The following is a 19,689-nucleotide window of genomic DNA, read 5'->3' as shown; positions in this document are numbered from 1 at the left end:
AGTTGACCCCCCAAAACCCCCCTAAAATGTTGTTAACAATTACAAAATTGGGAAATCATAATAGATGTTTCTAAATCAAAAAACTTTTGTACCATACATTTTTCACTAATTTGAATATTTATATGTTAAAATGGCTGTAACATAAATTTTGAATCACCCTGTATATAGTATACCATAGATTTAATAATAATAATAATAATAATAATAACTACAGAGCATTGACATGTAAAGTTAGGTTTTTGAGTGTTATAAAATGTATAAAAATTAAAAAAAATTAAATTCGGATAAAAATGGGTATATTTTATTATTTTGAAATTCGCCTATGATTTTTTTTATATCATGCATATTATAAGTGTATATAAATGCATATTTATTTCTGAATTTTTAGTGCATATTTTACTAATGTTTAGTTTATGAATGCATGCTAATTTATGCATTTTTTAGCGCATGAACTTACGAGCCCTGATGATAAACAATAAGAAATAAGAATAACCAATTGTAGGCAGGAGGAAGTGTGTAGTGTGTAGTGTGTACAGCATAAATAACAATAATATTGTTGTAATAATTGACATCATGTACTATTGTGAATTCTAATAGTTTATTTTATTGATATAGTTTATCATTTTTAAATATTAAAAAAAAAAATGTCTATTCAGATATTATATTTAGTACATTCTACGGATGTACTGATGTACAGAGAACAGGCTTTTCCAACATTTCACAAGCTGAACATACGGCATAAGTATTGTAACCTAACCTAACCTCTCTATGTTCTAACTGCAATTGACGCAATTATTGTTGCACTCTTCAGTATTTTTGAAATGTAATATTTTTAATCATTTAAGAAATAATTTGAACTAAGTAAATTGGAATCACCTTTAACCAAGAGTGAACTTTTATTTTCGATAAAAGTGACTTGCACAGAAAATAAAATCTAAAGGAATCGTTGTGGTAATATTAAGTAATTTTTTTCTTATAAAAAACTAAAAACAAAGAATCTTGATTTTGATAAACACCATCAGTAGGTGAGAATTTACTAAATGACACTGCTACTACCGATTATAAAAATTGTTTATTTACTTATAATTTTAAAATATATGACTGAATTAAAAATGTATTAAAAAAAATACAAAAAGTTACAGATAATATATGTTTTTAGTGATAATTTCCTGTTATACATTTGATGTGTTAAAAAAAGGAATTTTTATTCATTGTTTTAAAATTAAACTCACGATATAAATTCTATAAATCCATGAATGACAAAAAATTGTTTGCATTTCATGAAGACCGTACAGGTGCGAAGGGAAATGTTGAATATACAGTATACACATATTGAGTATTTAGAGGCCACAATTATAGAAAAGGATAAATTATTGTTTGGAAAATTGTGATCCTACTCCATTAGATATTTTGGTGGTAAACAATTATACTTATGATTAAAAATAATATCATAATTGTATCATCATAAAAAAAATAATATTATACATAATTATTATTATTAACTGTTTTTATTTTTTATAAATGCATAGCAGTAGTAGTATTGCAGTAAGTAAATAGGAGGTTGTGTAAGATTAATATAAAAATTATTCTAGATATATTTTTAAACCTTGAATTTTGATTACATATTACATATTTAAATTAAACAATTTTTAAACTATTATTATAGTATTGTAAGTACCTATTATAATATTATATCAATATCAATGGTGGAACATTTTCTTTATAATTTTTTCTTTTAATTAAAGTTATATTTTTTTATATATAGAGAAAATAATTGTTTTAATTTGTTATTAAATTAGTTTTTTTTATGAAATATTATTTTTTAAAAGAAAAGATTCTGGCATTTTTATAAATTTGTTTTACTTATTTACTTATGCGCTAGATATATTAAACTCATAATTATATAATAGTTATGATATTTTGATTCAGAAAATGTTAACATCAAAATGAAGCAATTTTTTTGTGCACTAATTTGTTAAGAAGACATAATAATTATAATGTATACGTAAATTTGTTATAGGTGAATATTTCTGAAGATTTTTTATTTTTAGCCTTTACTTGGGGAAATGATTAATTTCTACTAGCAAAAATTAAACATTTTGCATCAGAAATTATAATCATGATTGTGGAATGAGGACCATGTCAGGGCAACATGTGATGTTCTACCAAATAAAGAATTTTTAAAAGACAAAGAAGGACGTAATTCTCATGCAGGATGGTACTACAGAACTCACACAGATGGAACTAAAACAAAAAAAAACTGGTTAACTTGATCACCATCGCTAAATAAGGTATTTTGCTCAGAGTGTATTTTATTTGGAAGAAAAACCATTCAAGCTTGGGTAAAAGATGAATTTTCACACTGGAAGAATGCAGGCATTTCAATAATTAACCATGAAACAACTAATGCACATATTGAAGCTTCATTAAAAATGAAATTAAGGGAATTTGTTTTACTCTTAATTCCATCCTTAGAAATAAACCACAAACTAAGTGTAGCCCTCAATAGGAAAATTGTGAAGTAACTGATAGACATCAGTGTTTTTGGAATGCCATTGTTTGTCTTTTAAAGGGCATAGAGAACTTTGGACTGATAAACTCAAAGGTAATTTTAAAGACTAGGTAAGACTTCTGTTATCTGAACATTCACCTGCACTTGCGTTTCAACACTCAAAGTAAAAGGACGCAAAGAAATATCTTTTATTTCCTAGGATCGTCAGAATCTTTTGAATGAATCTGTTTCAGAATATGTATCACAAATTATTCTATCTGATATTATGACATCAAGAATATTCAGTGTTTTACTCGATTCTGCCTTTGATACATCCCTTAAGGAACAGGTTTTTTTATCATAATGTATGTTAATGAAAATAATGGCACAGTTATGGAAAGATCATTAGCATTAAGAGAAACTAGATACACTACCAGAGTTCATTTTTCTGAGTTATTTTTTAAAATGTTTTTACTCGTCATAATCTTGATACGTAAGTAGGCAATACCATGAGCTTCAAACTAAAATACTCTTGAACAAAATCCTCAAGCCCTAATTATTTGGTGTTTTGCTCATAGGCTAAACCTAATAGAAAGTCAGGCAGTGAGATCTTGTTAAAATGCGGTTGATCTATTCAGACTTTTAAAATATTTACTTTTATTACTGGAAGTAAAGCACAGTCAGCTTTTTTTAGAGAAACACTTTTAGAACTCTATCCAAAAACACAAATAAGATCTGTGAAACATGTAAAAACTTTTCGTTGGATGTTACATGCATATGGCTTAAATAAAGTACTTGATATTTACAATGCAGTTTACCAAATGATAGAAGAAGTAAGAAATAGAGACAGAGGATCAGGTTTCAAACTTGGTCCTGATTGTAATGGACTGCTTAACTATTTGACTTCTTATTGATTTTTAATAACAGCTCTTAGTTTTAAAAAAAAAATACTTGAACCATTAATCTGCACATTATAAGCCTGTGATATAGATATTTTAGTAGTAATGAATTTAGTTGATAGTGCTAAAGAAACAAAAGTAGCACTGAGAACTGAAGAACCATTCAAAAATATTTTGATATTAGCTAAAGAATTTGATAGTAAATATGAGAATGAAGAATTTGAGCCATTAAGGATAGCAAGAAAACGCTTAATTAGAAGAATGGCTAGGGAATTATGCTATGATGAAGTTGAACAGAATCCTATTCAAAAATTTAAGATAAATACTTATTTTGTAGCATTGGAATTATTCTTAAAACAAAATTAATCAAAGATTTATAAATAAAACTATTAAAGTAATGAAAGATTTTGCATTATAATCAAGCAGACATAAAAAGGAATTAAAAAAAAATCCTAAAACCATTCTAATAAATGTATTTAGGACTGTTTGCTTGGTATATAACTAATTATTAAAGTTACAAGATATCCGTAGGGAGTATGAACAGTTCATTAAGTGTGATTTCACTTTTAATGAAACTTTGCCATTGTATCTGCATCCAAATTTAAGTTATGAAAACTCAAGTTGGACCTCTAAAGATTCAAACAGCGACAATATTACATCAACAACTAAAAAGGTGGCAAAATTCCTCAAGTTTAATGTGAGTTTTTCGAGATTTTCGTATAGCCAGTCTGAAGTCTATAATTTTCCCAAGTTTATTTATGCTTATACAAATTGGAGTGACCATTCCAGTATCAAGCTGTTCCCCAGAGAGATCTTTTTCTAAATTAAAATTAATAAAAACAAGCTTAAGAAGCACAATGTAGGAAGATAGATTGCAAGATCTAATGCGTATCACCTGTGAAGCCGATATACAATTAGACGCAGAAACAATAATAGAGAACTTGAAACAAAAACTAGTTTTAGATAAAAAATTTTAATACTAAATATCCTAATTATTTTTTGTTGATTTGTTTTTTATTGAATATTTTACTATGTGATTATCATTAAAATAAATAAAAATGATTTATTTAAAAGTTAAAGTTAATTTATAAAGTTATCTATTTTATTATATTATAGTAATAATAATAATTTATTTGTGAAATGATATTATTAATTATAAGTAACTTATATTATTATTACTAGAATAGTGCAACATCCTTATGTATATTATTAATTTTTATAGTTTATATTTAAATAATTTGTAAAGAAATATATAAAAATGGGTGTTGTTGTGAATAGAAGAATATTAAAAGGGGTATAGGGCAGGGGGTGGATTTCATTTGTACATTTTTTTGGAGGTAATGTTTGAACGACTATTTTAATACTATTTTGACGCCACTGCAACTAGGCGACACCATGCATATCTTGGTGAACAAAGTAAGTAGTCTTTACGTGCCTTGAATTTGGACTATCTGAAATGTAGATTAATCCATAAATTAAAAAAACATAATTATTTTATTCATACATATTGTTTAAATTAACACTTAAAAACATCATATAAAAATGTTTTATAAAATCTTAAATGGAATAAAAAATTCAATTTTTTTTTTAAATTATACTTTAGGGCTATAGTAAATATATTAATTATTATAAGAATTCAAAATAAAAGTAATAAAAACATGTTTTTACCAACCTACATTCATAGCTTGGTAATGTTATGCATTGTAAAGATAATGGCCTATAAAGAGTGTCGTTCGAATGGACAAACCAAGGCTAAGGCCACGAGGCAGAGAAATATTGTTGGATGAAGTAGAGGAAGATTTAGAGTATTCTGAGTATTGAAAACTGGAAGAAAATGGTTACTAGTTTGAAATTTTTAAGCTGCTATACATAATTTCTCCTTTAGTTGCAATATTTAATAGAAAGTGATTTTTTAATTATAGATACATTATAAACTTTATCTATACATAAATCATCATTTTTTTTGCCCCTCAGTGGTTCTATCCCTCGCAAAACAGTTTTTGCAATGTTGTACGTGGTAAGACCCATCATTGGTATTATAATGTAACTTCCCACCATTGATACTGAGTGAGTGTAATGATTACTGCATTGTTTTTCATTATTATTTAATGTATAATTAACACAGAATATCAAAACCAGCACCAAATTATTAATTTTATCTGTCTATCAAAAGTATTTTTTAAGTAAAACTTCTCCTCACAGGGTACGAAAAATAAATATTATCGCCCATCATGACACAATGGTTTCTATGGAAATAAATAATAAACTATGATGGCGACCATAACAGGCAATAATCTTTTTTTCATACCCTTTGTATCTAAATTAATCATAAGACCTTTCATAAAATATATTAATATTTATTTTTCTGCTTTACTTATTTTTTTTTTATAGATACTGATGGCCTTTTACGTAGATAAGTTGTCAAGAATAATTTATAAAATTATTATATTTACAAAACTATAATTAGAAATATATCAATTGAAGATATAAATAGCATGAAACAAACAATATGAGTATTCAAACAAGATATTATCAAAGTAGTACCAATGGCTGGTTAATCCTATTATTAATGAATAAAAAATAATATACACTTACCACCTGGCTCACCAAAATTGAAAGTCAATACTTTTACAAGAGCATCAGTGGCTGCTGCTCCATCAATGATTATGGTGGCATTAGTTCATGCACATACTGCTGCTGTAGCTGCTCACACTGTGATTGATGCAGATGCTATTGCGGTACATCATAACTTTGAGGATACATCTAAAATAATTTTATTAATTAAAAAAACTTGACCTGTGTTATATTAAAAGCAGTTATTCTCTAGATAGAAAACTACCACAATTTTTTCATTTGTGATATACGTATCATTTCCTTTTATAGTAAAAATATATTATTCAAAAATATATAGGTAACTGATTTTAATTATTTTGTTGAAATTCAAAAATATTATTCATAGGGAATTAAAATTTTTTATATACATTTTCAAAATATTTAGATAAATTTAAGCTGTTAAGACATACAATATGAAAAAAATTTCAATGCTGGGATTTATGAAACTGTTTCCTTAAACTTATTTAATGAATAGACTTATCAAACTGTTAAATATATTAATATTCCTCTTTTCTTTTTCCTTTTCTAAAGGATTTGATCAATTACTGAATAATCTTGGCATAGGTAAATTATGCAAACCATCTACAAAAAATTTGCCATCAGAAATAGATAAATCTATACCAGTGTTTGGCAACCTGCAGCTCGCGAGTCACATGTGGCTCTTTCGGTCTAAAGTTACCGCTCTCCAGCAAAAATTAATATTTTATGTGTAAAAACAATATTTTAAAAAGTTGGCATGTAGAGTGCTGGAAAGTTTTGGGTTAACATAATTGTGTGAGCAAGCGTTCTCTTGCCTGAATACAATAAAAAGTAAAGTAAGAAGCCAACTTACAAATAAAAATCTAGAGTCGTGCTTGAAACTTAAAACAACAAGTTATAAGTCAAATTTAAAAGAACTTTCAAAAGACACGCAAAGCCAATGCTTTCATTGATGTAACTCCCTATCATTAAAAACTGTTTTTTTTTTATTATAAATGTATTTTATTGTTAAAAATAAATTGTATTATTATTATGTCTATTAAAATTTAAAAATGAAATTATATTTAAAAAATTAAGAACATTTATAGTGGCTCTTTAAAATCTGGAAAATGTTGTACATTGTAATTTTTGGCTCTTCCGTCAAAAAAGGTTGCCGACCCCTGACCTACAATAGAACTTAACATTTTTTATTAGGGCGCTATTGATTCTATAATCGTTAAGTGATAGGTTATGGGACCAGGAATTAGCATTCTTAATATTTATTTTACCGTCACTGGATGAAGTTGATAAAACCCATCTTCCTTTGATTTTAAAACTGTGATAATTTATCAAAAATCGCTCTTTCCTCAATCAATATTAGGGAATTTTTTGCTATGTATAAAACATATTTAATAAATCTGTCAGTTTTTCCAATTGTTTTCTCAAATGTTCTTTAGCTTTCTTCCTTTCCTAAAATATTTAATTATTTTTAGTTACAATAATAAAGCTGAAAATACAGAAATATATATACTTCATATTACATAACTAGATAGACGACTATGTACTTAACAAGGTTTACAGTTTTAATGAATGATGGGCAGTTATATGAATCTCAAATAATGATACTTGAACACTAATAACAACAGTGTATTTTTCTAAATTCAGGTTTTGTAGATAATTGCAAAACTGTAACTGAATGATAACACTATGATTTTAAAGTATAGAGTTTTCTTGTGATGTAGTTTGTAAGACTAAGAGCCGCTTTTAATGCAGTATCATACTTGAGTTTTAAAAATTGGTGTTATTGGAGAACATCTGGAGTGTTCTCAAGGCAGAGATCAGTTAATCATGAACGATATATTTTATTCTTTAAAAATGTCATTTTGAAGTACAAAGTTTCACAACTCATGTATTTATCCAAAACATGCATTGCCCAAAAATCGTCAGTAAATGCAGTTTTGTATACTTACTATGATACATATTCTTGAAAATCAATAATTTCCATTTGAAGTGAAGGTTTTGGAACAATTTTGTAGCTAAGTACTTCAATTCATTCTTCAGTTGGAGAAATTTCATTAGGATTTTATAGAAATTGCAGCATTTTTCCAAATGAAAACCTTGAGGCAACAACTGGACATGATATTTTTTAATTGTTTAACAGACAAAATTAAAATTGAACTCTGAAAAAAAATTTTAATTAAAAAAAAAATGGTAGATTATTGTTCTAGGGTGTATACAACATACGAACTTATAAAAAAAATGCTTAACTTTTAATACAAACTAAGGGAGCAATAAAAACTTGTTTGGACAAATCTTGTTGTTGCACAGTGATTAAATATTGTACAACCAGTTGTATCAACAAACAAAAAGACATGTCCATTTTGTATTAAAACTCCATATATAACAGTTGAACATGTCTGATTGTTGCACCATTTGATGCAGGTTTTCTTTCTATTTTATGATGTAAAAAAGTGATTTGGGCTAAAAAATGAACACTTCTCGTTATTGCAACGAGGTCTTAATTTTTCCCAAATCTTTGAAAATATCTATTGTATGCCAAAAATCAGCATAGAAGGAAAATATTTTTGATGGTTCAATTATTTCCATTCCATGTATTTGGGCCGTGAGCTGCCTATTGTAAACCCCTATACTTAGGAAACTTATTAAAAGTTCCAATTGAAATAATTGGGATACATTTTTATTAACTATATTTTAAATTGTAATATACCTAATTTTTTTTTAAGAGAAGGTAAACAAAACAATTAAAAAAAGGTGCAAATTAAAGAACTCAAATTAACACAAAATAATAACTCCCATGGTCATGAAAGTGAAGGGTTGAAGGGTAAAGCGGGTTGCCTTAGCGGTACCTTAGTGTTATAAAATTGATTCTCAAAAAATAGTTCATATATTAAAATATAGTTGATTTAGCTATTAATTTAATTAAGTGCTAAAAATATATAAAACTAATAAAAAAGTTGCTAAAGAAAAGATTGTTTTTTATAAATGTTAAATTCTCAATCGGTAATCATTAAAAACGACATAAACACATCATAACACACACTCATTTTAAAAACAAAAATATTCTGGTAAAATATAAAACTTACATACCATAGCAATTTTCAAATATCCTGTATCTTGTTCTATGCCACAGTTAAAAAAAACCTGAAGACCATTACCGCATCTGTTGATACTGTTGCTTTTCATCCACATAGTCAGCATATTTTTCATATCCTGGTATGAGTAAAAGAAAATGTATAAAGTATCAAGTTTAAGTATAAGTTATATACATTAAATAAAGATTTGAGTTATTTAATAGACCAACTAAACCAATATTTTAACAAGAATTTATGTTTAAATAGTATCATATTACACTATGTACCTATACAGAAATTCTATTATTTTATATGTTTTGTTACACAGCACATTTGTAGCACATTTAAAAATGATAAGTTGGTATTAAAAATAGTATACAATATGTATGATATATAATGACTATATTTGTATATAATAATATATATTATGTATGCTATATGCTGTATTCATAAACTTATGTATAATATACATCTACTATATACAAAAATACCATACTGAATGATCTATAATGTACACTCAATATTTTTACCCTTAAATATAATATAATTTAAATATTTCAATTAAAAGTCTCTAGGTGCTCACTTATACTTAATTCACCCAATATTGAATCTAATATCATATTATATCCTGTTCACAAGTGCAAAAGGTTAGCTTTTTCAAAATTACTTTTTTTTATCTAATGTTACAAACACATTTGTGTACATATTTTTGTAATGTAACAATGCTGTCTGATGATCCTGCATCTCTTTCAGAAATTAAAAATTAATACTTTCATACTAAAATTGTTATACTGTTATATTAACTTACACCTATAATTTATTATTGTCTATTCAAATAAAAAATATTTTTAGTCCAAAAAAAATTAAGCTACAATCAAAAAATATTTAAACAAGGTTAAAAACTTAAAAATTGGGAAATTCGCTTAGTAAATTAACAAAAAAAAAAAATATTAAAATTAAAAGTTGAATTAGATTATTATAATCTTATATTGTACAAAAATGTTTGTTTGTATTAATGGGTGATTGTGAATTGCGACCTATACTTGACAGGTAGTAAAAATAGTATAATAAATTGCATTCATAGTATCTAAGTGACGTGAAATTCATCAATCTCTATTTTAAATACTGTTGTACATTTATTGGTGTACAAATCAAATGTTTAAATTTTTATCATTAGGTACCATTTACTATACATAGTATAATTAGGCTAATATTCTTAAAAAATGTTTTACAAAAAAAATATGTTCAGGAATTGATTCAAACAAAATGTATTGTTAACTAATGTACCTATTATCAAAAATATTACCAACTGTAAGTAGGTATATTTAAGAGGTCTGGTTTTAGAATTGGCCATTTTGTGATGCATTTTGAATAGAAGCGGAAATTTTCTATAATTTTAGAGGGAGCTAATATTTAAAATTACGTTATTGCAAATCAGTTGCTCCCAGCGCAAAACTCATCTTACCTTAAGCACCGCGCAAAACCCAGGTGATATTTATTTTAGACGTCCTGTATCATAAACATACAAAATTTGTGAACACTATAAGGTGATAAGAAATATAATTAGATGAACGCTTTATTAATTAAAGATGGTTTTTTAATTGTTCTTATTTTTATTTGCCCTTCAAGTATATTTTAAACGAAAGTTACTTTATATTTATTATTTATAGTAGTGATCAGTGACCAGTTAGGATGTTTGATTTCTCGGTTTGTACGTTTTAGCACTCTCAAGGCCCCCCCCCCTCCAAAATGTCTACCTACGATGTTGAGGGCGGATGTTTTATTTTTTTTATGTTTGTCCTAGACAAACATATTTTAACTTTAGTGCCACTGGGTTAGCAGACGACACATGCATGCAAAACATCCACTCGGGAACTAAGTTTTTCAAAAATCATTGTCCTTAGTAGAATTTTTTACTACTAGTTTGTATCAAAATAATTAATGGTTTATAAATGTCGGGTATCCCACAACTAAAAGGCCCAGACTTTACGTCAAATAATGCTTTATGTGCATTCCTGCCTAAGCAAAGTCGTAATGAATTACCTTACTAGTTGGTCTGAATTTTAGATTCTGAAACAGATCATGTTGATAACTAGCTTCGCTTAACCGTCGATGATAAAATGGTCTGTTGATGGTTAAAGTACATTGCAGAGAGGGTATGAACGTCATTGCCGTTGCTGTCAGTTGAAAAGCTGTCTGTTACTTGCTCTGACTCGCTTCCCGCAAAGCCAAACGATGCGAAATTCTTGAGTCGACGTAAAATGTTTACAATAGTCTATTATAGTGACTAGTAGGATTAGTATGTAAATAGCAATAGCAATTAACAAAAAACTATCTCGTATCGATCAGATTATGATAGGTGGCGTTATCATTAAGCAGTGCGAGTGTGCAACAGTTGTGCTTATCACCGGAATGAAAGACAATAATATTCTACCGACGGACCTTTGATAACGTGGTCATGGTTTTGGGAGGGAGTGCGGGGCAGTTCCGTTTTCGAGCTATTTGTCCGGCTGCAGTGATGTCCCCAAAAAAAGCAAATATTTTACTCTATGGGAAGCACTCACGCCGCACAGCTAGATGTCGTCGCATCATTCGAAACGACATATTATTGTTATTATTCTTTTCGGGGCAGAACGCAAACTATAAATTTACGAATAAAAATGAAAAATAATTTTATAATATTATATTATTATATGGTCTTAAAAATCGAATTGGAGAGGGCAACTACCACTCACCCTAATGTCCCATAATCATATAGCGGGGCATCAATTTCTCAGTATAAAAGGTGAACAAATTTAAGAGGTGAACTATAAAACTTGATTTTTATAGAGAACCGAAAAACGTTTTTTAAAAAAAACAAATTTCCATCTACAGAAATGAAATAGAAAACTTTAAAACAATAAACATACACTGTTATTCGAAAAGTTTGGAGTAAGAAATGTTATGTTTGCGGAAGTATCGAATGTTATTGTCAGTGTTATGAGTTACGAGTTTACAAACAAGATAGGTAAATGCCTAATTATCATGACTTCTAGTTATGGAACATTGTAGGTTTTATTATAGTTTGTTTTTTACAAAATATCCATAGAACGTTTTTTGAATATAGTCATTTCATATTATATATATTTTTTAATCACATAGAATTAGAAGACATTTTCCTTCAACCGCGTTGTTCATCAATTTTACGATGAAGACAGGCGATATCACATAGGAGGTATTATAAAACTATAGCTGTATTCAGGTATAACAAAACGTCAAAATCGTAAGTTTGGCACATTTACGGAGGTTTTTTGTGTCAACGATAATTTTTCTAACTTTTACAAGTTTGGAAAATAACAAAATAATGAATTTTCAAACTAGAATAACTTTGTGTGTATAATATTTCAAAGCCTCAGCCAGAAATGTAGATACCTATTCATTTATTAATTCAGTTTTCTATTTGTTTCGGAAGTGAAGGGACACACACACTCTGAGCTTTTATAAAAAATACTTCCTGTAAAATAATAATTAATAAGCTGGTAGGTATATATTAGATATTAGATATCTAATATTTTAAAAAGTGGGTAACCTCTCTGCTTTTTATAGTAGGTACCTTTTTATGTGTTGACTGTCGAGTAAATATACTTCGTAATTGAGTAATGATGTACCTATATGTTAAATTTGAATTCCGTGATAAATCATTATTCATTGCATACAAAAAACAATTCTGAGCGAAGAAGGTCTGTCAGTCTAATCGGCTGATGAGAAATCTATTTTACGAGTGAATATAATATACAATATCGTCGAAATTTAGTTTTCAGACGCTATAAAAAATGTTGTGAACTTATTTTATTTTAGTAAAAGTAAGTAAAGGTAAGTAAAAGTAAGTAAAAGTAAGTATAGCGAGAAAGTGGGTATTAGTTGTATTCAATTAAAATTATTACCATGAATTCCATAAAGACTCTTCTTTGACCTTTTGAGTTCTGAAAATTAATTTAAGAAACCTATTTTAAATTAGAGTGAATCAACAACTTTAATTAAACTGACAATAAAATTTAATTATTAATTTACATAAATTAACAGTTCTTATTATAATCTTGCAAACATCTAGTGCATGATATATACCTGAATGGGCTAAATGTATAGTGTATAGTATAATGAACTGTACTGTTTATAGATTAAAATTAATTTTCAAGTTATAAATTTGTATAATAGATTAAACAGACAAAGTTACAAATTAATATTCATAATTATATTTTATGATTATAAAAGCAATTTATAAACAAATAATTAATTTTACAACCCTTCTCCAAATCTTTCTAATTGACTAAAATTATAATTGTCCAATCTTGAGTATTCATGATTCATATATAATTATGATATTTGCTACTACGATTCCATACCTTTATCCACTCCCAAAAGCTATAGCGTTAAACAATTTACTATTTATGTTCATCCATAATTATTTATGTTTAATTATGATCATGATTCATCACTTAAATTAATTTAATAAAATAACATAAGTGGCTTATTTCGTTAAAATCTATGTCAACATTAGGGAATTGATAACATATACCTATTACAATAATATATAGTATGCGAGTTATAAGTTCAATCAATATAAATTATAATAATTTGTAACTTTCAAATAAAAACTATGGCTGTTTGAATTTTTGATATTTGTACCTATGTAAGAATGTTTTTTAGGAGAAAATCGTAGTTTCTCTAAAGATTTTTGCATTTACTGCGTAATTACAACAAAGTATGTGGGACTTAAGATTATATAAGTAGATTTATGTGTGCTGTGTATTTTTTTTATACCGTAACAAAAAAAGCGTAACAGCAGTCTGGAAAAGAAATTAGTTGTCGGGTGAATGAATAAATTATAAAATTGACTATAAAAGATCAAAGAATCTTCACTTAATTTTAAAAGGTCTCTTGTGACATGGTATCGAATTGTATACATAATAAAATTATGTGTAAGAGTTTAACACTTGACAAAACTCAAAGTTGTGTACACAATGTTTCTTCGCTGTGAGGAATAATAAATTACAGATAATATTGGAAACAAGAGATCACTCATTTTTTTTAATTTTCTTATTGCGATCAGATTGTATATTGCTACTAACTCTAAGCTCCAATATCATATAATATGATGTGTAAATGTATAATAAATAAATAATAATAATAATGCAATAAATACCTACCAAATAAATATACTTCATTAGCTGTACGGTACAAAATTAATTGATTTTAAAGAAATTTCAGTATTTATATTGAAAGTTCAATTACTTATAAAGTTAAGTTAATTATTTGTTTTTGATATTATTTTTTTAATAACTCTTTATCCACGTGTGAATGTGTTTTTATATTTTTAGAATTACATCATTATGACTTAATTATATTAGAATAAACAATTCAATAAAATATCAAATTTAAATTTGAATACCTATATAAATAAGTCCAATTATTTATGTGATATAATTTAATTCAAAATAAATTAATATTATAGTAAATACAAAAGATGGTATATGACTATACGAGTAGGTATCAAAATATTAACAGTTCCCTGCAGTTGGTATATTTTTTATTTCTCTTTGGCTAATTTAAATAACAACATAGGTGTACAATAATAATTGTTTACAATAATTAAATCGACGGGTAATAATTATCAATTATAAATTGTATACCTAATTATTATCTTAAGCTTTGGCGACAGGTGACAAGGGCCATACATAGCTTTATACAATATAATATTTTATTTATTTATTATTTTTGGTAACAATTCGATTACAATAATATTTTAGAACTTATAATTATTTGTTTGTATTTGTCTTAAATGTATTTCTTCATTTTGAAGCGCCCGATGAATCAAATTATTAAATAGACAATAGTGCAACACGGGTGTTAATAAATCATATTAGAACTCATAAGTAGAGATAGAATGTTGGATGACTTTTGTATTTTTTCTTCTTTAATCCAGAACCCAATACAATGCTAACAAGACTACACATTTGTTTCATAGGTGCTTCAATTATTCAGATTTCAGAATATATAAATTTAATTCAGCATTTTTGGGTACAAATAAATTTATTTTTTTTATTTTTTTTAAGCGTAATTTTTATATATTTTTAAATAGTTCAGGTAATTTTACTCACATTTTAGATTTTAAAGAAAATGCTTAGATTTTTAAAAATATTTGTATTATTATTGAAGAAGGTTTTCAACAACACATTAGTCAATATAATCATGCACGGGAATTCAATGAAAACTGAGTAAAGTGAATAACAAAATAATCAAGTAATATAATAATTGTTTAATTTAACCAATAATAGTGATCAATCACCATTTACTTTAAAGGTATGTGCAAATTTTACTTGTTAAATTAAATAAAACAAGGTTAAGGTATTTATAAAAATATAGAATTTGAAATTGTAGACAAGTCTATATTACGTAATAATTATTTATATATATTGAAAACTCTAGTTTTATACAATACAAATTACAAAATATTAGACACCACGAGATGACAAAAAAATTGAGGTTAGTGCAAATATAATATAATATTCGGTATAATTATATACATGTATTATGTATATTATTGTACAATGTAGATTATTGCATAATTAATTTTTTCAATTATTTAAAACGATTCTTTGTGGCTATTGTCTAAGGGGCATCATTTAGGCAATTTCTAATGTAATTGTTATTTATTACTGCCGAACAGTTTTCCATAGCACACGTACGCTAAAGCAAAAATCATCAAAGGCACTCCACAATATTTTCATGCTTAAGTACGTAACAAAAGTATATTTTTTTGGTCACATATTTAGTTAATTTTGTTGAGTTTTTATGGAATTTTTGAAGTTTTGTGGTTTTTAGGTTGTAAAAGTCCTATCCATATTCATATTATGACACTTACATGACTATATTATATTAGTGTTGTTCTAGTTCTATCAGTTGTCTTGGTGAAATTAACAGTTCATTCCCTATACTGGCCATTATTAATTTTAACGTCCTGCTAATTTTCTTCTTTATAAAAGCGAAATACGATTCGGTAATACAAATATGAGTATATCGTATGTGCTGCAGCTGATATGATATCATGATATTATTAATTTCGTTTTAAAGTGCGTGAATAATGTACCGTGGTAGGTACACAATAATGAATAATAATTATTACTAACTGTCTATTGGCCATTGGGTATGACTATGTTCAACTACTCGCTTTATGATCCACCCGGAGTAGTAAAATATTAATTATTATGATGATACCTACCAGATTTAATAAACTGTATAGGGCGAAATACTGTTTTGGAAGTGGGTATATAATTTAAGCGCGAGGATCTGAGACAATATTATTACGTTGTCCGACTATACATTTGGCCAAGAAAAACGAATCGCAAAAGGATGTGTCGTCTTTACATCTTACATCATCATGAGATCGTACATAAATGTTTTAATGATCAATAGGTCTGTGCTCGCGTAACGTCGTAGTATAAGCATAATTAAATTAATAGTATGCTGTAATAATAATTATTATTATGCACCAGACGGGGAAAAAAAGAAGTGAAAAAAAACAATTCATCGGAAATCGAGACAAACACACGTGGGAAACGAATCGTGATATTATGCTAGTGTAGTGTTATTACGGTCTAAGTACAGCTGCAGATTTAGACTAAGTACCACAGCATATTTTTAACACGTTCGTTTTGAGGGGATTTTTTTCACTTGAAATTATTTCACTTGTAGACCATTTATAAATCATTTATTTTAATTGTACAAATATCTTCTCAAATAGTCAAATCTAAGTGGTCGTATAATATTATTGCTATTCAGATCACCTATGTGTATTGTAAAGGTAAGATCAATCTTGGCAATTAAACATTTAATATTAACAGTGGTGGTAGCCGATAGACTGTGAAAACCAATCAGATTGGGAAAACTTTATCACCAGCCCTCAAATTTGTTTCATCCTGGGTATTTTTATGTAGTGATATTTTAGGATACAAATCCATAATACTTGTTTTGAAGTTGTATAGATACTCATGTTGTCCTCAAACTAGTTAAATAACTCGTATGTTGTACTTAATAAAAACAAAGTATAATAACTTTAAATTTGAAAAATATGTTCATAGTTTGTTAAAGTGTTCAGGTTTTTAAACATAAGTTTAAGTAACTTGTTATCAACGTTGTCAGTCCGTCAGTTAAGTCTGCAGTAGCTTACATAGTTACGGTTATTTGTGTATTAAGATATTTTAATTGCTATTGTTGATATTATGATAATTGCATAGCTATACTGTATAAGAATTTAGTATAGATTCATACAACCAAAATATTAGGGTTACCAAATTCTGTATAAATTGTATTTGGAATTTTATAGTTGATTGCGTTGTATTGAAATACGTCTATACGTGTATTTAGGAAGCTCACTAAGTGAGCTTTCCGAACTTGATTTTATCTAATAAATCACTTTTATTTTTAACAATGTCAATATTATTTGATATATTTTTCTTTATACTCTATAATAGCCATAAGTGGGAACATCTCTAATTATTATTCGAATCCTGATATACTGCCGGCATAGTCTACCACTGGCCACTGTATATTATTATACTAGCTGTCTCGCCCGGGAAAAAATTTACAAACATATAATACGTTGCTATATTGGTGTAAGGGGTATCTCAGTTTTAGTGCACACTGCTATATACAGATCAACTGAGATGGAAAATCCACCTGTTGTTGATTGGATATAGCACTTAGTACATTTTTGAAAGTGGTTCAAACCACTCAATAAACTTTTCTGGTATCTCTAAAAAAATCTCCGAAACTTTTGTTAAAATCGGTCGAGTAGATTTTGATTCTATAAAAAAACACAAGGACATTGCCTTTTGTTGTACATTTTAGTAACAAACAATGAATTAAATTTTATCTTCCGTTATTGAAAAAAAATCTCATAGCAACGCATGATTTGTCAGTTAGTCTATATGAATTATTTTTTAAAATTGTGTTCTTTAAACAATGGAAATGTCCTGTAAATATATATAGAATACAATTTTTTACACTAACCACACAACGTACCAACTAGATTCACTTTACTACTAGAAAATACGCTGTTAAAGAAAATCAAAGCATTTTTACTGTCCCAAAAGGTGATGACAGACACAACAAATACACACAGTAGAATCATTACATTTATCGCTCTGCTCAGAATCTAAAATTAATTTGTAGGTATTAGATCGTTGTCTAATACATAGGTTGTCTTTTCAAAAAACGTAAATTATTGATTTTCTGATTTCTGATTAATAATTAATCTATAATATTCTGAACCACTTGCAAAAAAAAAAAATAAGTCACAACTCATAACTGAATGGAATTTAAAAACAGAATTTGAATTTAATTTCAAATAGAAAAAAATTATCCTAAAATACGATCTTAGAGTGTAATAAGGTGTATTGAACAATTTTGCTAATATTAAAGTAGGTACTGTCACAATTTAAGAATGTAAATAACATAGTTTTTTTTTGTAAATTATTATTGCTCGCTTAGTCGCTTATGTAATATGTACATATAAATAGTGAACATATTCATTCTGCAGACTACGAGCAAATAATTATTGTTCATTGTATAATACATAAATAATATCAACGACCAATAAATTAAGTACATAGGTACCCAGAATTGAATGCATTTGCATAATTAAAAAAAAAAACTCTGTGAGCAATGAATTATGCCAAAGCAACTCGAAGGTATTACTGACAATATTTTGGTCTCGCATATTTTTGCATATAATTTCGATAAGTTTTTAATTACCACTGTAGGTAATATAATAGAGTACGTTTATTTTCAGTCTTTTAGATATTATTCATGAATGTCTGATATCAGTATGTATCGAAATAACTAAAAAATATTTCTGTTAAAACTAATATACCTAGCTCACTTTTAAAATAATAAAAATAATATGATCTGGGTCATTAGATTTTTCTATCCTTTGGAAACAAAAAAAAATGATATTCATTGTATTTTTTTTTACATTATAATTTCGAAGCATTTTATTCAAAATCGGGTCCAGATTAAGACAATATTTATAAGGCCTACTTGTAGTAAATGAAAAATAGGTGTGGAGGGCGCTGAAGTACTTTATTTTATATTTTGAGCGGAATATTAACATGATATTTTTGTAGAAAATTGGATCTAGTTGGTAATAACTATAGGAAGTCAAAAGTAAAAATTCCCACCACCCAACTACTTCTGAAACAATCTAAAAACTAACGAGTATTACAAAAAACACTAAATAGTAAATAGGAATATTGACGCAATATCAATTTTCGATCTCATCGATTTGGTTTTTTTTATGGTAATTCGAAAATGAAAAACTAAAGAGATTTAAAATGTTAACCAAAAAGTTTTAATATATAATATAAGCATTTTTTATACATTATAATACAGTTTACAATATTTGACTCTTTTTAAGCTACGTATAATTGTTTTTTCTAAGTAAAAAAACGTGGACAATTTAAATTTTATACAAGGTTTTTTGTTGGTCAATAATTATCAAATGCAATCTAATATCAAAAATAAAATGTCACAATTTGTTCAAAGGTTCATATTCCACGAAATTAGTTATTTAATAAACAACATTTTCCTCTAACAATTT

At 27.0% G+C, this 19,689-nt stretch overlaps 1 protein-coding gene across 5 annotated transcripts; it reads right to left on the bottom strand.

The window, feature by feature from the left end:
- Positions 1 to 4,573: 4,573 nt before the first annotated feature.
- LOC111038206 lies at positions 4,574 to 11,505 on the bottom strand. 5 transcript variants are annotated; one of them, XR_002604955.1, is made up of 6 exons: positions 11,102 to 11,505; positions 9,070 to 9,192; positions 7,932 to 8,141; positions 7,251 to 7,431; positions 5,986 to 6,153; positions 4,574 to 4,841 (listed from the first exon to the last, which is right to left on the bottom strand). XR_002604955.1 is itself a non-coding variant. In XM_022321213.1 (3 exons), exons 1-3 carry the CDS (start codon positions 11,220 to 11,222, stop codon positions 8,037 to 8,039), a joined length of 354 nt encoding a protein of 117 aa, XP_022176905.1. In that variant the 5' UTR covers positions 11,223 to 11,500; the 3' UTR covers positions 7,927 to 8,036. The 5 variants fall into 5 exon arrangements, 1 of the variants encoding a protein (XP_022176905.1); XR_002604954.1 differs by having other exon boundaries at positions 9,066 to 9,192; positions 11,097 to 11,504; XR_002604953.1 differs by having other exon boundaries at positions 11,097 to 11,502.
- Positions 11,506 to 19,689: the final 8,184 nt, after the last annotated feature.

Source organism: Myzus persicae, unplaced genomic scaffold, assembly GCF_001856785.1.
Source record: "Myzus persicae strain clone G006 unplaced genomic scaffold, MPER_G0061.0, whole genome shotgun sequence".
Lineage (NCBI taxonomy): Eukaryota > Metazoa > Arthropoda > Insecta > Hemiptera > Aphididae > Myzus > Myzus persicae.
This window is presented reverse-complemented; position numbering and strand designations above follow the sequence as displayed.

Excerpts from the sequence above, each read along its gene's own strand:
- LOC111038206 (XM_022321213.1), bottom strand. The coding sequence starts at position 11,222 with ATGACGTTCATACCCTCTCTGCAATGTACTTTAACCATCAACAGACCA. Across the intron at positions 9,193-11,096 it reads AATTCAGACCAACTAGTAAG|GATATGAAAAATATGCTGAC; the intron begins GTAATTCATTAC and ends TACTCATACCAG. Across the intron at positions 8,142-9,069 it reads GATATTTGAAAATTGCTATG|AGTTCAATTTTAATTTTGTC; the intron begins GTATGTAAGTTT and ends ATTTTTTTTCAG.